This window comes from Esox lucius, chromosome 6 (assembly GCF_011004845.1).
Source record: "Esox lucius isolate fEsoLuc1 chromosome 6, fEsoLuc1.pri, whole genome shotgun sequence".
NCBI classification, from domain to species: domain Eukaryota; kingdom Metazoa; phylum Chordata; class Actinopteri; order Esociformes; family Esocidae; genus Esox; species Esox lucius.
In genome coordinates this window covers 23,461,078-23,480,130 of record NC_047574.1, presented here as the reverse complement: position 1 = coordinate 23,480,130, position 19,053 = coordinate 23,461,078, and the positions used below count along the sequence as shown (strand labels likewise).

General features: G+C 46.4%; 1 protein-coding gene across 7 annotated transcripts in view; it reads right to left on the bottom strand.

Annotated features, from left to right (window-relative positions):
* Nucleotides 1–284: 284 nt before the first annotated feature.
* Nucleotides 285–19,053, bottom strand: part of gbf1 (golgi brefeldin A resistant guanine nucleotide exchange factor 1) — an 80,470-nt gene continuing 61,701 nt past the window's right edge. For 5 of the 7 annotated variants that reach the window (XM_034292936.1, XM_034292933.1, XM_034292934.1 and 2 more), the window contains 20 exons: nt 17,703–17,785; nt 17,279–17,515; nt 17,082–17,175; nt 16,731–16,907; nt 16,444–16,508; nt 16,147–16,270; nt 15,961–16,032; nt 15,754–15,848; nt 15,022–15,175; nt 12,758–12,983; nt 9,546–9,703; nt 9,156–9,396; nt 8,037–8,239; nt 6,910–7,060; nt 6,413–6,543; nt 3,728–3,829; nt 3,496–3,609; nt 3,161–3,344; nt 2,394–2,561; nt 285–2,272 (listed from right to left, as the gene is read on the bottom strand). In XM_034292936.1, the coding sequence (XP_034148827.1) occupies nt 1,998–2,272; nt 2,394–2,561; nt 3,161–3,344; nt 3,496–3,609; nt 3,728–3,829; nt 6,413–6,543; nt 6,910–7,060; nt 8,037–8,239; nt 9,156–9,396; nt 9,546–9,703; nt 12,758–12,983; nt 15,022–15,175; nt 15,754–15,848; nt 15,961–16,032; nt 16,147–16,270; nt 16,444–16,508; nt 16,731–16,907; nt 17,082–17,175; nt 17,279–17,515; nt 17,703–17,785 (3,054 nt within the window). In that variant the 3' untranslated portion in view covers nt 285–1,997. The remainder of the gene's footprint in view (nt 2,273–2,393; nt 2,562–3,160; nt 3,345–3,495; nt 3,610–3,727; nt 3,830–6,412; nt 6,544–6,909; nt 7,061–8,036; nt 8,240–9,155; nt 9,397–9,545; nt 9,704–12,757; nt 12,984–15,021; nt 15,176–15,753; nt 15,849–15,960; nt 16,033–16,146; nt 16,271–16,443; nt 16,509–16,730; nt 16,908–17,081; nt 17,176–17,278; nt 17,516–17,702; nt 17,786–19,053) is intronic. The other 2 variants (XM_034292935.1, XM_010870277.5) reach the window with 1 other exon arrangement.

Genomic DNA, 19,053 nt, shown 5'->3' with positions numbered 1-19,053 from the left:
CTATTTCATTACATTATATTTATTACATTGTAAAAAGTACATTACCTTTTATTTATATATACATTATATTCATGTAATAATTAGCTCCTGGTATACCTAACAATGCAGTACAACAAATAAACATAACGGCTTACAAAAAGATTTGTTACCCCTTTCGACAGAGGGGCTTCACTTCATTGTATAGTGTTGGAGCGCAGATGAACTAGGCCTAATGTGGTTCCGATTTCAGACTTAAGGCCGTGGATTAGGAAAGTAATTGAACCTGACCTGGAAAACATTCTCACAAATATGCTTTAATGAGTATTCATTCCCCAACACACTACTTAATTCCAAGCAAAATAAATATGATTAAAATAGACAGATTGGGCAACGGCCAAGAAATAAATTGCAATTAAGGTTACTCAAACCACAAGGTTGGGATCTCGAAAAGGATACATAATGTGTTGGAGTTGGTAGCTTCTTAAAAAATATTCTTTCATCACCATATGCACTGAGATGTCTGGTATGGTTTTTGTTTGATAGGAAGATCGAGGCCCAAACTTGATCCAACCAATATCTGAAATGATCTACAATCAAGTACTGTACTGCTTACTGTACAGACAGTGACGTCAGAATACCTTGACAGTGTGTTTCACTAAGTGTGAAGGTAGTCACCTTTGAAACCTAGCTAAGATAATTTGGACACATCCTTAATCACTTGAGGGAAATAAAAGACCTGCTGGTCCCATATTTACCAACTGCACTCATCTGTCAAGTTAAGTCATATAATATAAGTCCTATCTGGCCATAATTACTAAGCATCATGTTACAAACATGACAAATCACATGACTCAAATAAATACTACTGTTAAATCATCTCATTAAGACGTTGCTCTAAACCTCCCGCAACGTGAACGATAACAACAGGCTTCAGGCGTTCCGCCGTCACAGAACACTGAAAACCAAGTAAACACCAAGCCCAGGCCGTCACACTTGGAATGTTCTAGATGTTGACCCTGTCAGCCATGGTAGCCTTTCACATACAGCTTTCTAAGCCAAACCATGCCCGCCTCTGTTCTTCTTCTAAGCCAAACCATGCCCGCCTCTGTTCTTCTTCTAAGCCAAACCATGCCCGCCTCTGTTCTTCTTCTAAGCCAAACCATGCCCGCCTCTGTTCTTCTTCTAAGCCAAACCATGCCCGCCTCTGTTCTTCTTCTAAGCCAAACCATGCCCGCCTCTGTTCTTCTTCTAAGCCAAACCATGCCCGCCTCGGTTCTTCTTCGGTATAACAGTATTTAGAGGAATTATGAGTAGGTACAACTTATTTTTTTTTACTTTATGGAATTAATGTTTTAGGGCAATTGTTGTAAACTTCAGTAAATAAGCTTGTGACAACGTTTAGGCTAACTTCTCCACCTTTGGACATTCCAGGATATAATATAAGTATTTTTCAAAACCTCTTAGATGCCAAATATGTTGCTGGAAATATATAAACTATTTATGCTTTATATTACTGTACAGTTACATTTCGACCCACATATGAGCTTTCACTCTTTGTTTTAAGACATGGCCCTGATACTTGAGTAAATTCATTTCTGTACATTCTACTCAGTAAACAACATGCAGTACCTAGAGCCAGATAAGTTATGTACTATGATATAGTTCCAGGCAGAACTCCTAGATTAATGTTACGCACAGGCATACTAACAATGTAATCAACTTTGTAGGTCGCAAATTGATACTGACTCTATAGGAAAAGTCGGAGAAGACCAAAGATGCGTAAAAAATGGGTGCTGTCCTTAATATCCACGTTCAAAATACAGTATATGGATCTCATGAATATGTATTTCCTGATGAACAGGTGAATATTGAAAGACAGGGCTCCTAGAGCCAGATGTGTCAATTGAGAGTTGTCTGAGGGGTGACCATGCCTTTCCAGGGCCAAGGCAGAACCTAAAGAGACAGTGATGTTGTTTATGGGACAGGGTCACCCTGTGAGATTCGCCACTGTGCTACGGTTATTTGACCTCTGGGGTGTCACTAGGGTCAGTGATCCGAGGAGCGGGGAGCAGGGGCACCGGGGAGCTGGCCTCGATCAGGGCAGGGTTGAGGATGATGGGGAGGGACATGGGAGGCACCCCCCCCACCTGCAGATGGGAGGCCAGGGGCTGCAGGATGAGGGGGGACTGATTCATGGGGGACTGATTCATGGGGGTGGAGATCTGGGGGGACATCTTCAAAGGGGTTGGCATGGCGGGAGTCGGTGCGGGCACTGGCGAGGATCTGTCGGTTCCTGGAAAAGAACAATAGAGCACATTGATTCATTCTCTGGCCGTGGCCTATCAAACTTACACCGGGTGGACTGGAGGATTAACGTGAGAGGCTCTTGTGACTGGTCACGTTAACATGGTTACCATTGGCATTAGGTGTGGGGGGGTCTTGGGGTGACGCTGGTCTGCTGGGGGTCTTTGGCTCTGTGGGGACAGCTGGCACGGGTGATGGCATCTGCGCTGGAGGTGGCGCGGCGAGGGGGGAGGGGGCAACGGGCGGGGCAAGCTCCACAGGGGGACTGGGAGCACGATCTAGAAACAAAGACCAAAGACAGCCATTACATTTTAGTCATCCAACTGGCTGCACAACTCATCTAACTACTGGAGCACAAACCATGAACAATGTAGTATTCCCAGGGCTAGAACACTGGTTACATTTTTGACATGAAATGAATTATTTCTCACTGAACAACAAAGTTCTAAATATCACAACTCCATCTACATTTGAAATAATCAAGAAGATCAACATGAAAGACGGCACCATTTATGTATTGGAAACCATTGTATACCGACAGTCAGCATGACATGATCAAATGTGTGCTCTGCTATTTGTTGAGTTCTCCCAGCAGGTTAACAGAAACATACATTCTGTCCCTCACAACAGTGATGTTAAGAGTATGATTCCTAAAACTAAGCTTCAACCTTACCACTGAAATCTGTCCCTCTGGTCCATGGGCATACCAATGTGTATTCTGAATAACCTACATTCTTAATACTCTGAAAGTGCAGCTCTTAGAGTAAAACACTTATTGTCCTTGAGCAAGAGACTTAACCCTGACCGTTCCGGTTGGTGGATCTGGGTTAGAGTTACTGCTAAATCACTGAGATGTTAATAGAAGCTGCTGTGAGACCTGGTTGTGGTATGACTGTCTGTTTGAAGAGCTCCTCCCGGAGGTTAGGCAGGAAGCAGTCGATGCGTTCCCAGGTGATCTCCCACAGGTCAGAGTATCCAGTCCGCGAGTCAGCGTTGTGGAAGATCCCTGCCGTGTCCATCACCAGAAGCATGTTCTTCAGAGACTCCGGAATGGCCTCCAGCTGGTAAGAATAACCAGGCCGTTAGTCCAACACGCACGTGCATGCGCACGCGCACGCGCACGCACACACACAAACACGGCCTTAAGGTTCTGAAGCACTCAATTTGCCAGACTAGACTGACGTGATGCTGGGCGACACTAATCATGCTTACGAGCAGGTCACTGGAACCGGCGTGCATGTACTTGTCCATGAAGTCCAGAATGGTGAGCCACAGGGCAGCGAAGGTTGGCAGGGACAACAGAGGAGAGAGGTGCTGCAGGAACACCTACGGGAGAGCAGAGCAACATGGGTAAACGGGCAACAGGCCGCTGAACAGTCTGACCTTACTTTTTTCAATCCGCCATCAGGTTTCACACTTGGCTGCCTGTTGACTGAACTCTGACCTTTGAGAGCAGAGTGCAGGCCCTCATCCTGGTCTCCTCCATGCCGCCAACGTCAGCAGGGCTAATATTGTCTAGCAGCTTGGTCAGGAGGGGGAACAGCACCTGGGAACACACAGGACATGGAGGTGGTTAAACAAAATTGAAATCCCGCCAGTATTTCTCTAAACTTTCGTGTCATAATATTTGTTATTATGCAGCAGGTGTACATCCGTTTACGGTCTCATTTATGAAATCTTTAAAATATATCACAAGAGTAATGTACATGAACAAAATGAATTCATCAAAAACATCCCCATCCGATCCACCCAAAAACACTGGATGTTCACACAGTCGTACAGCAGAGCATGACAATGAAATGAATAGCTAGTCTCTATACAATATGATATCAATGTAAAATCCTTTTTATTTTTTTATCAGCACATAAGGGAGTAAATGATCATGAAAGTACACCCCCTTGAATTACAGTATTATCAATGTAGAGCTAAATCTTTCACAATGATATGACCACTGTGGAACACAAAATGACAAAGGTGGCAACGCTGTTCCCTTGTTGAACGTAAGTCCCTCATTAACATGCTTCTTTTTACTGAAGTAGCTGTGGATCTGTATTTGCTCTGACCTTTAGAGAATAAGTATCTCATTCACTACAGATGCAGAAGCTCCTGAACATCTGCAGATTAGTTCTGTGCAAGTATTTATTCTCTATTCACTCTTTATAGGCTAATTGTAGATCATAGTCCTTAACTTTTTTAATCTGCTCTCTTCAGGTTTTTAATCCCTCATTTATGTCGCATAGGCTCTGCATCATATTTCCAAATATCTGAAATGAAATGGCAAAAATAAATTTACTAACTTGCAAAAATAAACATATGGCCTATAAGAGATACAGTTCAATTAGTGATCTTTAACTCAGGCCATGATGAGACAAATAGCAGTAGGCAATCTAGGATACTACAATAGCAGAAGGCTGGTGTTATTTCTAGCGTCATTCAGTGTACTAGCCCATGTCTAAACACACAAACACACTGCCAAACTCTGATAACTGGCTACACTCCAAGGTATCCAAACTAGCTTATTCTATAAAGTGTGTTTACAGAATGAATACATATGCCTGGAAGCTTCTGGGTCTTTAGGGCAAGTGATACTTTTTTTCCAAAGCTAAGAGTAAAGACAGAACAGCCACCCAAATAAAACTGCAATGAAAACATTGGTTTAAAACAGGCAACCTGGTTTCATTTGGTGATTGGTACTGTATATCATGATAACATGCTTCCTAAACTTGGCTTCCATTAGTTAATAGTAAGACATGCAGAATCTGTCTTCACGTAGCCATCATCATAGTCAGCTTCATCGACCAATCATTTCCCACAACACCTTGTTAGAATAGCCATCCCATCAAGGGCAGTATACATGTCCATTTTCAAAGCGATGTCGTTATTCTTCTAGGTTGTGTAATTAGCTAAGCTTTCCTTCATTGCGACACCTCACAGTCGTGTGATTCTCTAAAATTAAATGATGACAATTGCTCTAAGGTCACTCCCATATCATACCAGGGTCACTCACACTGATGACTAATTTGAAAGGATGCTATCCCAGGCATGTACAGTGGGGAGAACAAGTATTTGATACACTGCCAATTTTGCAGGTTTACCTACTTACAAAGCATGTAGAGGTCAAATTTCTTAGTAAAATCCAGAAAATCACATTGTATTTTAATAATTAATTAGCATTTTATTGCATGACACAAGTATTTGATCACCTACCAACCAGTAAGAATTCCATATTTTGGGAGAAGGTCATGTGGTCTGATGAGACAAAAAGAGCTTTTTGGTCTAAACTCCACTCGCTGTGTTTGGAGGAAGAAGGATGAGTACAACCCCAAGAACACCATCCCAACCGTGAAGCATGGAGGTGGAAACATCATTCTTTGGGGATGCTTTTCTGCAAAGGGGACAGGACGACCGCACCGTATTGAGGGGAGGATGGATGGGGCCAGGTATCGCGAGATCTTGGCCAACAACCTTCTTCCCTCAGTAAGAGCATTGAAGATGGGTCGTGGCTGGGTCTTCCAGCATGACAACGACCCGAAACACACAGCCAGGGTAACTAAGGAGTGGCTCCGTAAGAAGCATCTCAAGGTCCTGGAGTGGCCTAGCCAGTCTCCAGACCTGAACCCAATAGAAAATCTTTTGAGGGAGCTGAAAGTCCGTATTGCCCAGCGACAGCCCCGAAACCTGAAGGATCTGGAGAAGGTCTGTATGGAGGAGTGGGCCAAAATCCCTGCTGCAGTTGTTGTTCAAACCTGGTCAAGAACTACAGGAAACCTATGATCTCTGTAATTGGCAGTGTATCAAATACTTGCACTATATGTGCTATGTATACTATGAGCCCAATTGCCAGAGGAGGAAATTAGATCATTTATTGTCTATAAACAGACTAAACTTGTGTGTCATTCTATGAATCTGATATTCAGTGAGGTTACAATGAATAAGTGAGGGATACTTTCCAAACTCAACCTTTGCAAAAACAAAACAGATTTTCTTGAGATTTGGCCTCAAGTACCTACTCTTTAAATGAACATACATATTTCACCATCTTTTTCAGAGGAACTGTATATATGCGCCCCTTACAGACAGGGTTTTCCATAGGCCTGGTTTGTTGGAAACAATAGCCAACTCCTCTCACCTTGTTGAAACAGGACTCCCACTCTACAGCGTCTAGAGTCTGCAGGTCGTGAACCAGCAGCGCCCTCTGGAGGTAGGTCAGGGCCTGCATCCGCACCTGCCTCCGCGCGTCACAGCACAGCCAGGCTATCCCTGTGGGGTTCACACAATGTATGGACACTTATGGCCGATATGAAGAGCTGAGGCTGCCAAGACTGATAAGTGAAATGCTCGAACGAAGCGAGAACAAGAGCACTTAGTCCCCTAACCCCATTCTGTCATCTGGGTGAAGTGAGGGGGTTTTACCTTCAAACTTATATAACTGACATTTTAGCAGTTTCACTATTAGAAGAACAGAATGAACACATCAACCTCTATCTAAAACATGCGCTTTAGGCACCATGACATTGAACACACTCCTCCAGTGACGAGGATACAAGTAAATGCTATTAAATAAACAGAGTTTAGTTGCACTTAAGTGTACATAGTTATTTTTAATAACCGAGGGAAGTGTCTGACCTTGGAGCAGTGGGCACCAGCAGCTGGTCCAGAGCGTCTGGGAGTCTGCCTCAATCTTTTTCCCCGCATCCTCCAGATGGCGCTGTTCCTCTGCCCAGGAGCTGTAGATGCTTGCCGCCCTGGTGTGTAGCGTGTGCATCAGGTCTAACAGCTGAAGCAGAGGCACCATGGAACTCAGTGTCAATGAGAGCCGTCATATATGGTGGTCACGGCTATTCTAATCACAGTACAGCGTGATCCTCAACATGTGTAGGACTTCATTTCAGATCAAACAAGTCATTTTAAATTGAATCTACGCACTGGCATTTTCCTTCATATGACCTAACATTCAGACAATTTCCATTTTCACAACTGGCACCAATTCAGGAATACAACATTAACAACAATGTCTTGACATAGTATGAATGCATTTTATTTTAGTTCTAAATAGGATACCATGCTCATTAAACAGCAGTGGTATTCATTGAGTTGATGGGTTATATTTTACAGCCTTATTATTTTCATACTAAAACCATTAGCTGGTAATATTCCCTTTTTACATCCCTACACATACCTAAATCTATATAACAATACACCTTTTCAAGGTGTACATTAGTCAGTCAAGGTTTGTACATTTCAATTTAATCAGCAAGTGAATTGAGCACTGAGGATTCACATTTCAGCACTTTCAAGACAGAAATTTGGGTAAATAGGCAATGCAAGAGATGAATATCGCTATTCAACCAAGCATGAATACAAAGTCCCAAGTTAGTTCTGAAAAGAGATGGAAATAACAGCAGACCGATGAAGTCACTTTTAATGACCCTTAAGTCAATTTCAGGAAAAGAGACTGACAGTTCAGCAGAATAGGATTAAGCACCGCCATAAGAACCCTAAACTGTCATAACAACCATCGTGTCCCTCCACCTCCGTCTGAAGTTTCCCGGGAAACCCCAACTCCTCCCTCAAACACACCTGAGGCACAGCAAACCCAGGACGTATCCAGGAGGGTGCAACGTTACCGAACACTCTGATCAACATGCTGTGTGGAACAGAAACTTTTGTCATGTAGTTCAAAACGTTTCACCCGACTGAACCGAGGCGCCGACCGGCACAGACATAGAAGGAAGGAGGGCAGCGGTACTTACGTCCTGACTAACCTGTAAAGACACCGTGTGGTAGCTGGCCGGAACCCCCTCGTCCTCTTCGTCGTCACTGTGGGAACGGGAGGGCCTCTGGCTGGAGGTCTTTGAGCGGCGGGACGCCATCTCCTTGTCCCGGGGCTTCCTCCTCACTCTGGACTTCTGGGAGTCGTACTTGTGGTTCTTCTTCTTCTCATGGGTCCTGTAGCCTGGGGGTCAGAGGAGACGCAGGGCCAATTGAATGCCCATTGTTTGCCGTGCCCAAAGGTCATGCGAAGGTCAATCATCTTTAGGCCAAGGCCTGAGACCTGAAGGAGCTAGAGACTGGCCATTGTAGTGTAACACATGGTGCATTACAGCAATAATGGATATTTCAAATGACAACATATTTTGGTGGATCTTTCACTTGGTGCTTTGGAAACTCAAGGAAAAAATACATTCCTAGAGTGTTAAACCCTACCCGGTAACAAAAGGCAATAATCAACTCCAATTGAGTAATAGCTGGTTTCAGGGAGGTGCGGTTTCCATTAGCTTCCCATATAGATTATAGCAGTGCTCAGCCAAGGTCTTTGATCGGCCCAACTTTAGTGTCAAGTGCGTAAAGCCGTGTTGACAGCAGGTATCTGAAGGCCTGGAGCGCTGGGAGAACTGAACAGACTGTCACTGGTGCCGGGTCAGCGGAGTCCACAAGCACCACTTCCCCCTATAATCCCTGCATTACTCTTGAGTCTAGATGAGTAACAGACTGATGTCGCTGAATGAATGGGGGTGAATAGGGAGAAGGGCAGCAGTGACAGCCTTCAATTAGAGTTGGTCTGGCAGGGAGCCCCCAGTCAGGTCAGTCACTCAACAGGCATGCCTCAACATACCCTCCCAAAGGCTTTTATGCCCTACCAGAAAAAAAGGCCAAACTGTCAATGCTTTATTTAGGAAAAACTAAATGGATAGTTTGATGACTGGTGTTTGCTTGGAAATCAGATGTTCAACATTGAACTCATTGTTGGAAGATCTGCAGTTGTCATGGGAAAAACAAAAACAATTGTAAAAACAAAATAATTTTAAAAAGTATGAGTATTAACTAATTAAATTTTAGTCAAGAGGAAGTGATGAAGCAGCATGTCGTACCTCCATTAAGGCTGGCCTCGACAAACACTCGTATGGCCTTCACACAAAGCTCAAAGTTCTCGGGGGTGACATGGGCAGCGTCGCGTACAATGAACGAGAGAGACTCCACACACTTGATGAGTGACTTGGTGTCGTGGAAGCCCATGTCTTGGCCCAGTGTCAGGCTGTACTGGTTCACCAGCGGGTTCACCAGGGGCTTGGAGCCAGACAACTTGTTGATGTCCAGGTCATCTTTCCCAACCTGCCAAAACAAACACACTGCGTGAGACCAGCCATATGCGGAGGCCTTGAGTATATTGACTGAAAGTGATACCAACTAAAATACAAGCAACACTATGACACAGAAACAGTGTGAAGCAGTATCAGTTCTGTAAAGGTGTGGGTTCTCACCACCAGCCACCCGCTGTTGGCCACGTCTACATCCGTAACGGAGCGGGGCATCCTGGACTTCCCATGTTCCGTGTAGACCTCCGAGTCGGAGGTGTAGCCCCGGTCAAGACTCACCTCGCTGGGGTGGTGGGACGACAGCTCACTGTCTGACTGGGCACCTGGAACATGGAACGGTTAACCACACAGCCAAACCATGTGGCACAGTGATCTAACACTCCGCCTTCAACGCACATGTCCTGCTGTAGCATGGCTTTAAAAGTGGCCCACTGTCATCTACACACACTCGGTCCATTCCTTGGGATCCCGTCATCTACACACACTCGGTCCATTCCTTGGGATCCCCTGTCATGTACACACACTCGGTCCACTCCTTGGGATCCCCTGTCATCTACACACACTCGGTCCACTCCTTGGGATCCCCTGTCATCTACACACACTCGGTCCACTCCTTGGGATCCCCTGTCATCTAAACACACTCGGTCCACTCCTTGGGATCCCCTGTCATCTAAACACACTCGGTCCACTCCTTGGGATCCCCTGTCATCTACACACACTCGGTCCACTCCTTGGGATCCCCTGTCATCTACACACACTCGGTCCACTCCTTGGGATCCTGTCATCTACACACACTCGGTCCACTCCTTGGGATCCTGTCATCTACACACACTCGGTCCACTCCTTGGGATCCTGTCATCTACACACACTCGGTCCACTCCTTGGGATCCTGTCATCTACACACACTCGGTCCACTCCTTGGGATCCCCTGTCATCTACACACACTCGGTCCACTCCTTGGGATCCCCTGTCATCTACACACACTCGGTCCACTCCTTGGGATCCCCTGTCATCTACACACACTCGGTCCACTCCTTGGGATCCCCTGTCATCTAAACACACTCGGTCCACTCCTTGGGATCCCCTGTCATCTACACACACTCGGTCCACTCCTTGGGATCCCCTGTCATCTACACACACTCGGTCCACTCCTTGGGATCCCCTGTCATCTACACACACTCGGTCCACTCCTTGGGATCCCCTGTCATCTACACACACTCGGTCCACTCCTTGGGATCCCCTGTCATCTACACACACTCGGTCCACTCCTTGGGATCCCCTGTCATCTACACACACTCGGTCCACTCCTTGGGATCCCCTGTCATCTACACACACTCGGTCCACTCCTTGGGATCCCCTGTCATCTACACACACTCGGTCCACTCCTTGGGATCCCCTGTCATCTACACACACTCGGTCCACTCCTTGGGATCCCCTGTCATCTACACACACTCGGTCCACTCCTTGGGATCCCCTGTCATCTACACACACTCGGTCCACTCCTTGGGATCCCCTGTCATCTACACACACTCGGTCCACTCCTTGGGATCCCCTGTCATCTACACACACTCGGTCCACTCCTTGGGATCCCCTGTCATCTACACACACTCGGTCCACTCCTTGGGATCCCCTGTCATCTACACACACTCGGTCCACTCCTTGGGATCCCCTGTCATCTACACACACTCGGTCCACTCCTTGGGATCCCCTGTCATCTACACACACTCGGTCCACTCCTTGGGATCCCCTGTCATCTACACACACTCGGTCCACTCCTTGGGATCCCCTGTCATCTACACACACTCGGTCCACTCCTTGGGATCCCCTGTCATCTACACACACTCGGTCCACTCCTTGGGATCCCCTGTCATCTACACACACTCGGTCCACTCCTTGGGATCCCCTGTCATCTACACACACTCGGTCCACTCCTTGGGATCCCCTGTCATCTACACACACTCGGTCCACTCCTTGGGATCCCCTGTCATCTACACACACTCGGTCCACTCCTTGGGATCCCCTGTCATCTACACACACTCGGTCCACTCCTTGGGATCCCCTGTCATCTACACACACTCGGTCCACTCCTTGGGATCCCCTGTCATCTACACACACTCGGTCCACTCCTTGGGATCCCCTGTCATCTACACACACTCGGTCCACTCCTTGGGATCCCCTGTCATCTACACACACTCGGTCCACTCCTTGGGATCCCCTGTCATCTACACACACTCGGTCCACTCCTTGGGATCCCCTGTCATCTACACACACTCGGTCCACTCCTTGGGATCCCCTGTCATCTACACACACTCGGTCCACTCCTTGGGATCCCCTGTCATCTACACACACTCGGTCCACTCCTTGGGATCCCCTGTCATCTACACACACTCGTTCCACTCCTTGGGATCCCCTGTCATCTACACACACTCGGTCCACTCCTTGGGATCCCCTGTCATCTACACACACTCGGTCCACTCTTTGGGATCCCCGGACATCTCACAATCCTCTGATCTCACACTGATCTAACACTTTTGTTGTAGCCCTAAACTAGCTCACCTGAATCAAGAAGATAACAGCGTTATAATTTGTAAAGTTGGTTTAGAAAAGCTAGGCCAAACATTTATATTTCCAAACAGACAAACACCACTGAGTGTGCCTGTGTGCCCTGTAATAAAACAGGCAAACCGTGTGTTTGTTTAACACAGCTGTACCTACCACTAAAACCAGGTGATACCAACTACTCCCTTTTTGTCTGCCTCAAAGATATTAAAGTGCTGGATGGATTAAAGCTGTACCCAACTTAATGAGAGTAAGACAGAAGTTATACTATTTGGCACCCCCAAATCAATTGAGGAACCATCAAAAAGTTGGGGCCCTTGTCCACAAATGTGCACGCCCTTGCAAAAAATAAAGGTGTTCTCTTTGATTCAGCCTTAAAATTTGTCAAAGGTAGCTATTTTCATCTGAGGACTATTGCAAAATTCAAATCCTTCCTCTCCTTTAAGGACTGGTTATAAGGAGATATGTTGTTATACATGCCCTTATAGTCTCAAAATTATTATAGCAATTCTTTGCACACCACAGAGACATTTAAGTCTTGTCTTAAAACTTATTTTTATTCCTTGGCGTTTGAGTCAGTTTAGGGATGTTTGTGCTTTTGTCTTTTTTGTTTATTTCTTGCTTCTATTTATTAATTATTTTATGTTTTGATTACATAACTTTGTCCAGCATTTTGTTCAGCATTGGCTGATTTTAAATGTGCTTTATAAATAAGTTGACTTGACTAACACAACTTCACGTACACCAGGTAACTACGTATTTCCTCAGCCAACAAAGTAGGATTCAATTCCACGTGAGGGTTTGTGTAAGAGGCTGACCTGTGTCCATATCAGGGCTTGTGGACGTGACCTGGAAGGAGGCGGGGGGTTTCATCCCAGCCCCGATGCACTCGATCAGGGAGAAGAGGGTGAACCAGTCGTCGGCAGAGTGGATGTTGGCGGCGTTGGTCTTGAGCAGCTCGTGGAGTCCGTAGGCGACCTCCCGGCTGACACGGGCCAGGACGTGGGGTTTCATCATCAGCAGGAGGCGCAGGGACAGCAGCACCTGGAGGTGGGGTGGCCGAGGGATTAAGGGGACGGGCTCGTTGTGTAACAGCAACTACACAAAGGTCACTGTGGCATTGATCTCTTCCATTAGGGAACTGAAGTACATTCAACTCAAAGTTCCTAATACCAAATTCCATTTATACACTGTGCAATAGGACAATGGAAACTCCCTATTTGTATTAGATGGAGTTTATAACTCCCTCACAATCAGTCTATGAATATATGAGTGTTGACAGAGTTGTTCCCTGTGATATACCACAGATCAGTGCTGAAGCACATGGAGACACACTAATGACATAGGTTGGTGAAGTCCATACAACAGTCACATAATAAACACTATTTAGGTTACAGTCCAGGTCATCAAGGAACCAGGTCTTTCTTGGAAAACAGATTAGATCAGTAAAAACACGGCTAATTAAAATGTCCCAGTTATCAATGCAGACTGGAAGGATAATGCAAGACAGTTCATGAGGTGCCCTTAAGCCAGAACAAATGAAAACAGAGCAACATCGGACACCAGCTCAAACACACACGCACACACGTTTATACATCTACACACACACACACACACACACACACACACACACACACACACGTTTGTACAGCTACACACACACACACACGTTAGTACAGCTACACACACACACACGTCAGATCAGTGTCCTTAATCTATTGCAATCAGTCTTATCTGGCCCAGTCTTAACAGCAATTTTGTTTCATCAAACTCTGAATGATTGCATTACATAATGGACACTGACCTAACAAAACAGCGCGCACGTTGAGAGTGAGTGTGTGTGTGTGTGTGTTTACATACATAATCATCAGGTGTAAGACCTTTGGATCAACAGCCTAATCATCCAATCACTCAGTGCTGTCACAGAAATCACAGAAATCTTCTCTGCTACATCATTTTGACAGCCGCCCTCTGTGCATTAGACAGACATTAATGTGACCTCTCCTAGATAGGATGGGTTGGTTTTATCTCTGTGTGTGTGTATATACCTGGGAGCGGATGTCCTCTGTATTAGGGAATGACAGGGTGAATATACCTGGGAGCGGATGTCCTCTGTATTAGGGAATGACAGGGTGTATATACCTGGGAGCGGATGTCCTCTGTATTAGGGAATGACAGGGTGAATATACCTGGGAGCGGATGTCCTCTGTATTAGGGAATGACAGGGTGTATATACCTGGGAGCGGATGTCCTCTGTATTAGGGAATGACAGGGTGTATATACCTGGGAGCTGATGTCCTCTGTATTAGGGAATGACAGGGTGTATATACCTGGGAGCGGATGTCCTCTGTATTAGGGAATGACAGGGTGTATATACCTGGGAGCGGATGTCCTCTGTATTAGGGAATGACAGGGTGTATATACCTGGGAGCGGATGTCCTCTGTATTAGGGAATGACAGGGTGAATATACCTGGGAGCGGATGTCCTCTGTATTAGGGAATGACAGGGTGAATATACCTGGGAGCGGATGTCCTCTGTATTAGGGAATGACAGGGTGTATATACCTGGGAGCTGATGTCCTCTGTATTAGGGAATGACAGGGTGTATATACCTGGGAGCGGATGTCCTCTGTATTAGGGAATGACAGGGTGAATATACCTGGGAGCGGATGTCCTCTGTATTAGGGAATGACAGGGTGAATATACCTGGGAGCGGATGTCCTCTGTATTAGGGAATGACAGGGTGTATATACCTGGGAGCGGATGTCCTCTGTATTAGGGAATGACAGGGTGAATATACCTGGGAGCGGATGTCCTCTGTATTAGGGAATGACAGGGTGTATATACCTGGGAGCGGATGTCCTCTGTATTAGGGAATGACAGGGTGTATATACCTGGGAGCGGATGTCCTCTGTATTAGGGAATGACAGGGTGAATATACCTGGGAGCGGATGTCCTCTGTATTAGGGAACGACAGGGTGAATATACCTGGGAGCGGTTGTACTCTGTATTAGGGAACGACAGGGTGAATATACCTGGGAGCGGATGTCCTCTGTATTAGGGAACGACAGGGTGAATATACCTGGGAGCTGATGTCCTCTCTGCGTAGCAGGCGGATGGCCAGTCTGATTAGGCCCACCACGGCTCTCTCCACCAGGAAGCAGCTCTCTGTTGCCTGGACACACAGGTGGTAGAGGTGATCCCGGACCGTCTGCCACACACAGGACACGCGGTCCCTGAGCAGACAAACACAAATATACACACTGTTTTACGATCCGTATTCCCATTTAAAATCCTCTTCCCCAACCCCATCCCAAATAGGGGTGTGCATGGTTAATCCAATATTCAAAATTAAGTGAGAATGCAAGTACCTGTGTTAGTATTCATTTTTGCATTGATATTTTATTTCCAAATAAGAAATTTAATAATCTACAATTGTTACATATGGAAATCCCAAGACTGTTAAGCTTGTTTTATTTTTATTGAACAATATTTCCATGTCATTTTCATAAGCGCTCCTCCTCACGTGTTGGTTGTTCAGGGAAAGAGGTACTATATGTGTGGTGGTCCAGTCAGAAAGGCTCAATATGTAACATGAGCAAAAACATCACACTTCACTTATTTAAGGGAAGATGGAATACATTTGCGCAATAAGAAATGACACGCTAAAATCACATGGCTACGAAAAGCTACATAAAGTTAGGCTGTTGTTGAATCTGGGTGCCAATAGCATACAGCTTTTTTATGATACTCTGAGGGAGTACTAAGCCTGGTCAGTACGCCCCTAAGCCTGAGCGGTGAAATGTAGTTGTACCTGTTCTCCATGACGATGCGAAGTAACATCTCCAGACAGAAAGCAGCGTCTTCCTCATCGTATGTTTCCTCATCAGGAGTGACAGAGATCAGAGCCTGCCCGCAAATGAACATCTCTTGGTAAACACCGGGGACGTTTTACACTTCCTGCATTTTTAGATAATCCAATACTCCGTTTGATAATGTTTGCCTGTACGGTCATGATCACCTTCATTAGCTCCTGGAGAGATTCTAGCTGCAGGAATTTACTTTCTGTGATCAGCTTCTCCGGGTCACATTGCTGTAAGGGGGAGTGAAAGGTAACATCAGACTGTATTATTAAACAGGTCAATAGAGGCAATGGGGATGATTTTGATAGACAGCTGTGGGATGATGGGTGTTGTAGTTCTGGTACCTTAATACAGAGCACGGCTGCCTGCTTGGCCTCCTGGTTCTCAGTAGTTGGCCCACGTAGGCCGGACTGCTCTGCTCCACTCAGAGTCAACCAGTTCACAAAGCTCAGCACTGCCGACTCACCCCTGGGAGAGAGGGGGAGGCGTCAACCACGTTGAAAACCTTTATTCTTAAAGCCTCCCATTTCATAACTACTGAAACTGTAGTTAAACGTCAGGAAAGGGCCCCAGGGTACAAGTGGGAGGTCAGCCGGGAATTTGAACTTAACAGTCTGTGACATGATTGGAAGGCAATTTACCGGTTAGAAGGAGTCTCTTCTCTTTGAAGGGAAATCTTGCCATTTGGCTCCACAAAATCTTCCACCTGACACAGGCAAACAAACGCCACAAATAACCAAAATGGAACTCTGGGTTTATAACACTAGATGGCAGTCTAACACCCATCAATTCAAACAGACCCTTCAATCTCCCAAAGTCAAAAAGTAATTTCACCAGGCAAAATAAATAAAAGCCATTGGCTTTATAGCTTGACAAGAAAACACAAAACCAATGTGGCCATTATTATTAACAGTAGAGGAGGCCTGACCTCCACCATGGCCTTGGGCAACAGCTCGGCTCTGAACAGCTGCAGCATGGAGTCCATGATGTTCTTCCAGCCCTCCCTCAGAATGTCCCCGTGCCGGTGGGCCAGGTGGAACACGGTCTTTGCAGCTATCTGCGCTTTCATGTTACTGCCAAACACAGTGGGCAGGTTCTCCACCGACTGGAGTGGAACAAACGGAGAGGAATGCGTTAGAACTCCATATGGCACACTGAGTGAAATCCTAAGGTATCAATGGCTGTAGCGAAATCACTTGAAATTACATGAAGCAGTGCGAGGCATTGAAGCGCTCTAGCACACTAAATAAAGGTTCCCCACTCAATGAGGACGACTTACCTCACTGCTGAGCGTTGTGAACTTGCAGAGGGAGATGATCAAATTATCAAACACGTCACTGAATCCATAATGAGCCGATATCATGGCGCATTTCCTAAAAGACACAAGCAGATGGTCCTCAAAACTTGTTTTCATCCAATGACATCCCCAACACACCCAGTGCAGGTCCCAGAACCCCCTTGGAAGGCCTGGTGTACCTAAAGCCAGCAATAGCCTTCTGGATAATGTTGTCGTCCAGGCTCTTGTCGAAGACATAGGAAAGAGCGGCAATGGTGGGCCCCCAGGTCATGGTGAACAGGTCATGGTCGTAGACGCCGGCCGGGACGTGGAGGAAGATCCCCTCGGGGGTGGCCCCGCGGTGGAGCAACACGCTCCACACATAGTTCTCCTTCACAAGGCCCGACTGCTCGTCAGGCATCACAATCTCCTCATTCCTACAGGACACGAAACAGAGAGAGTGATGAAGGCTTTGTCAGCCTCGTCTAGCGTAGGTCGTTTGAAATGATACCGACAAGACTGTCAAAGTTCAAATGCTAACACAAACATGTATTTCCTCTATCGTGTGTGTGTGTTTGTGTGTAACACTTTTTTATAGAAGATCTACACAAGACTATGGCTTACTTGATTGCATTGTAGATATCCTCTAGCATGTCCTGATCGAAGTCAGTATTTCCATTGACACCCTTCAGATTCTTCTTGAATTGCTACATGAAGGGGAAAAAGAATGACCTTTCTCACTGATGACACAGGGATCAGACCTACATAGTGATGGGACACAAATAGATACCTACATAATACGCTATTATGTTTGACAACATGTGTTATTTTCTCATTTTGACAATATGGAAATACTATTTAGTGCCAGTTGCCTGTATTCGCAGCAAAACTCCAGAACAATTTCATCATAGCTTGTACATATTTTAAGAACATATTTATTTGACTTCAGCCCGATCAATACAAATACCAAAACCCCAGGCCATAAATCACAGTGGAACGAGAACAGTTAACCTGGCGTCCAGTCCTTCGGCACACAACGCTCTGGCTACTTAAGCATCCAACAATTAATGGGTCAGGGGCCAAAAGGAGCTTGACCAACACATGTGTCACTTAATACGGTGATGTTAGTCAAACAGGATCGAGAGCCAAGAGCCACAGCAAATAAACACATCCGCTCGGTGCTGACTGATCGAATCAGGGCTCCTGGTTGGCCCAGCCCTTTGGCTAATGGCAGGTAAACTGGAGGGGAAACCCGAGATGCTTTGCAGTGAGATGGACAGACAGAGAAATAAACACAGCCAGTGTCTCGGGGGCCACGGCTCAGGACTGTGTCAACCCCCCCACCCCCACCCCCCGGCCAACCATCCCGGAGCGGAGCAGACGGCGGCAACAATAGCTGCCGCAGACACAAAGCAGCTGGCCGTGCTGCCAGCCAAGTCATCATGGGACTGACAGCCCGAGTGGGCAGAGCCGTTCCACACTGACTGATCTGCTGGGGAGTCACAAAGCTGCGCTATGCTTTCGCTGATAGTTGAATTCAGAGCGGGTGCTTGTCAGACTAATGCCAGCGTGCCCTGGGTTCCATTTTAACACGGATGAACGGCGACCGAAACGGTTGGAATTTCACTGCCCTCCCAGCAATGTAAGGTCACTAAGAAATTAGCTCTCATTGGGAGATGGTAGTCCAAACGAGCTCTGGGATCGACTTGGAATACTATAAACACAGTTGTGTAGGTGTGTGTGTGTGTGTGTGTGTTGCCCACCCACACTCTCCTCAGAAGCCTGCCCCTGGGGCTTGTGTTTTGTCTTCAGGCGCTGTCACTCACACAGAGAGAAGGAGCCAGGACGCCCCCCACCCCCACTCTCACTCCCGTGTCCTCCCGCCCCAAAGCTCCCTCCCCCAACTGCCACCGCCTGTTCACATGACAAAGCACGGTGAGCTCATCCCACAGACCACCACTGGGCCCAGCTGTTG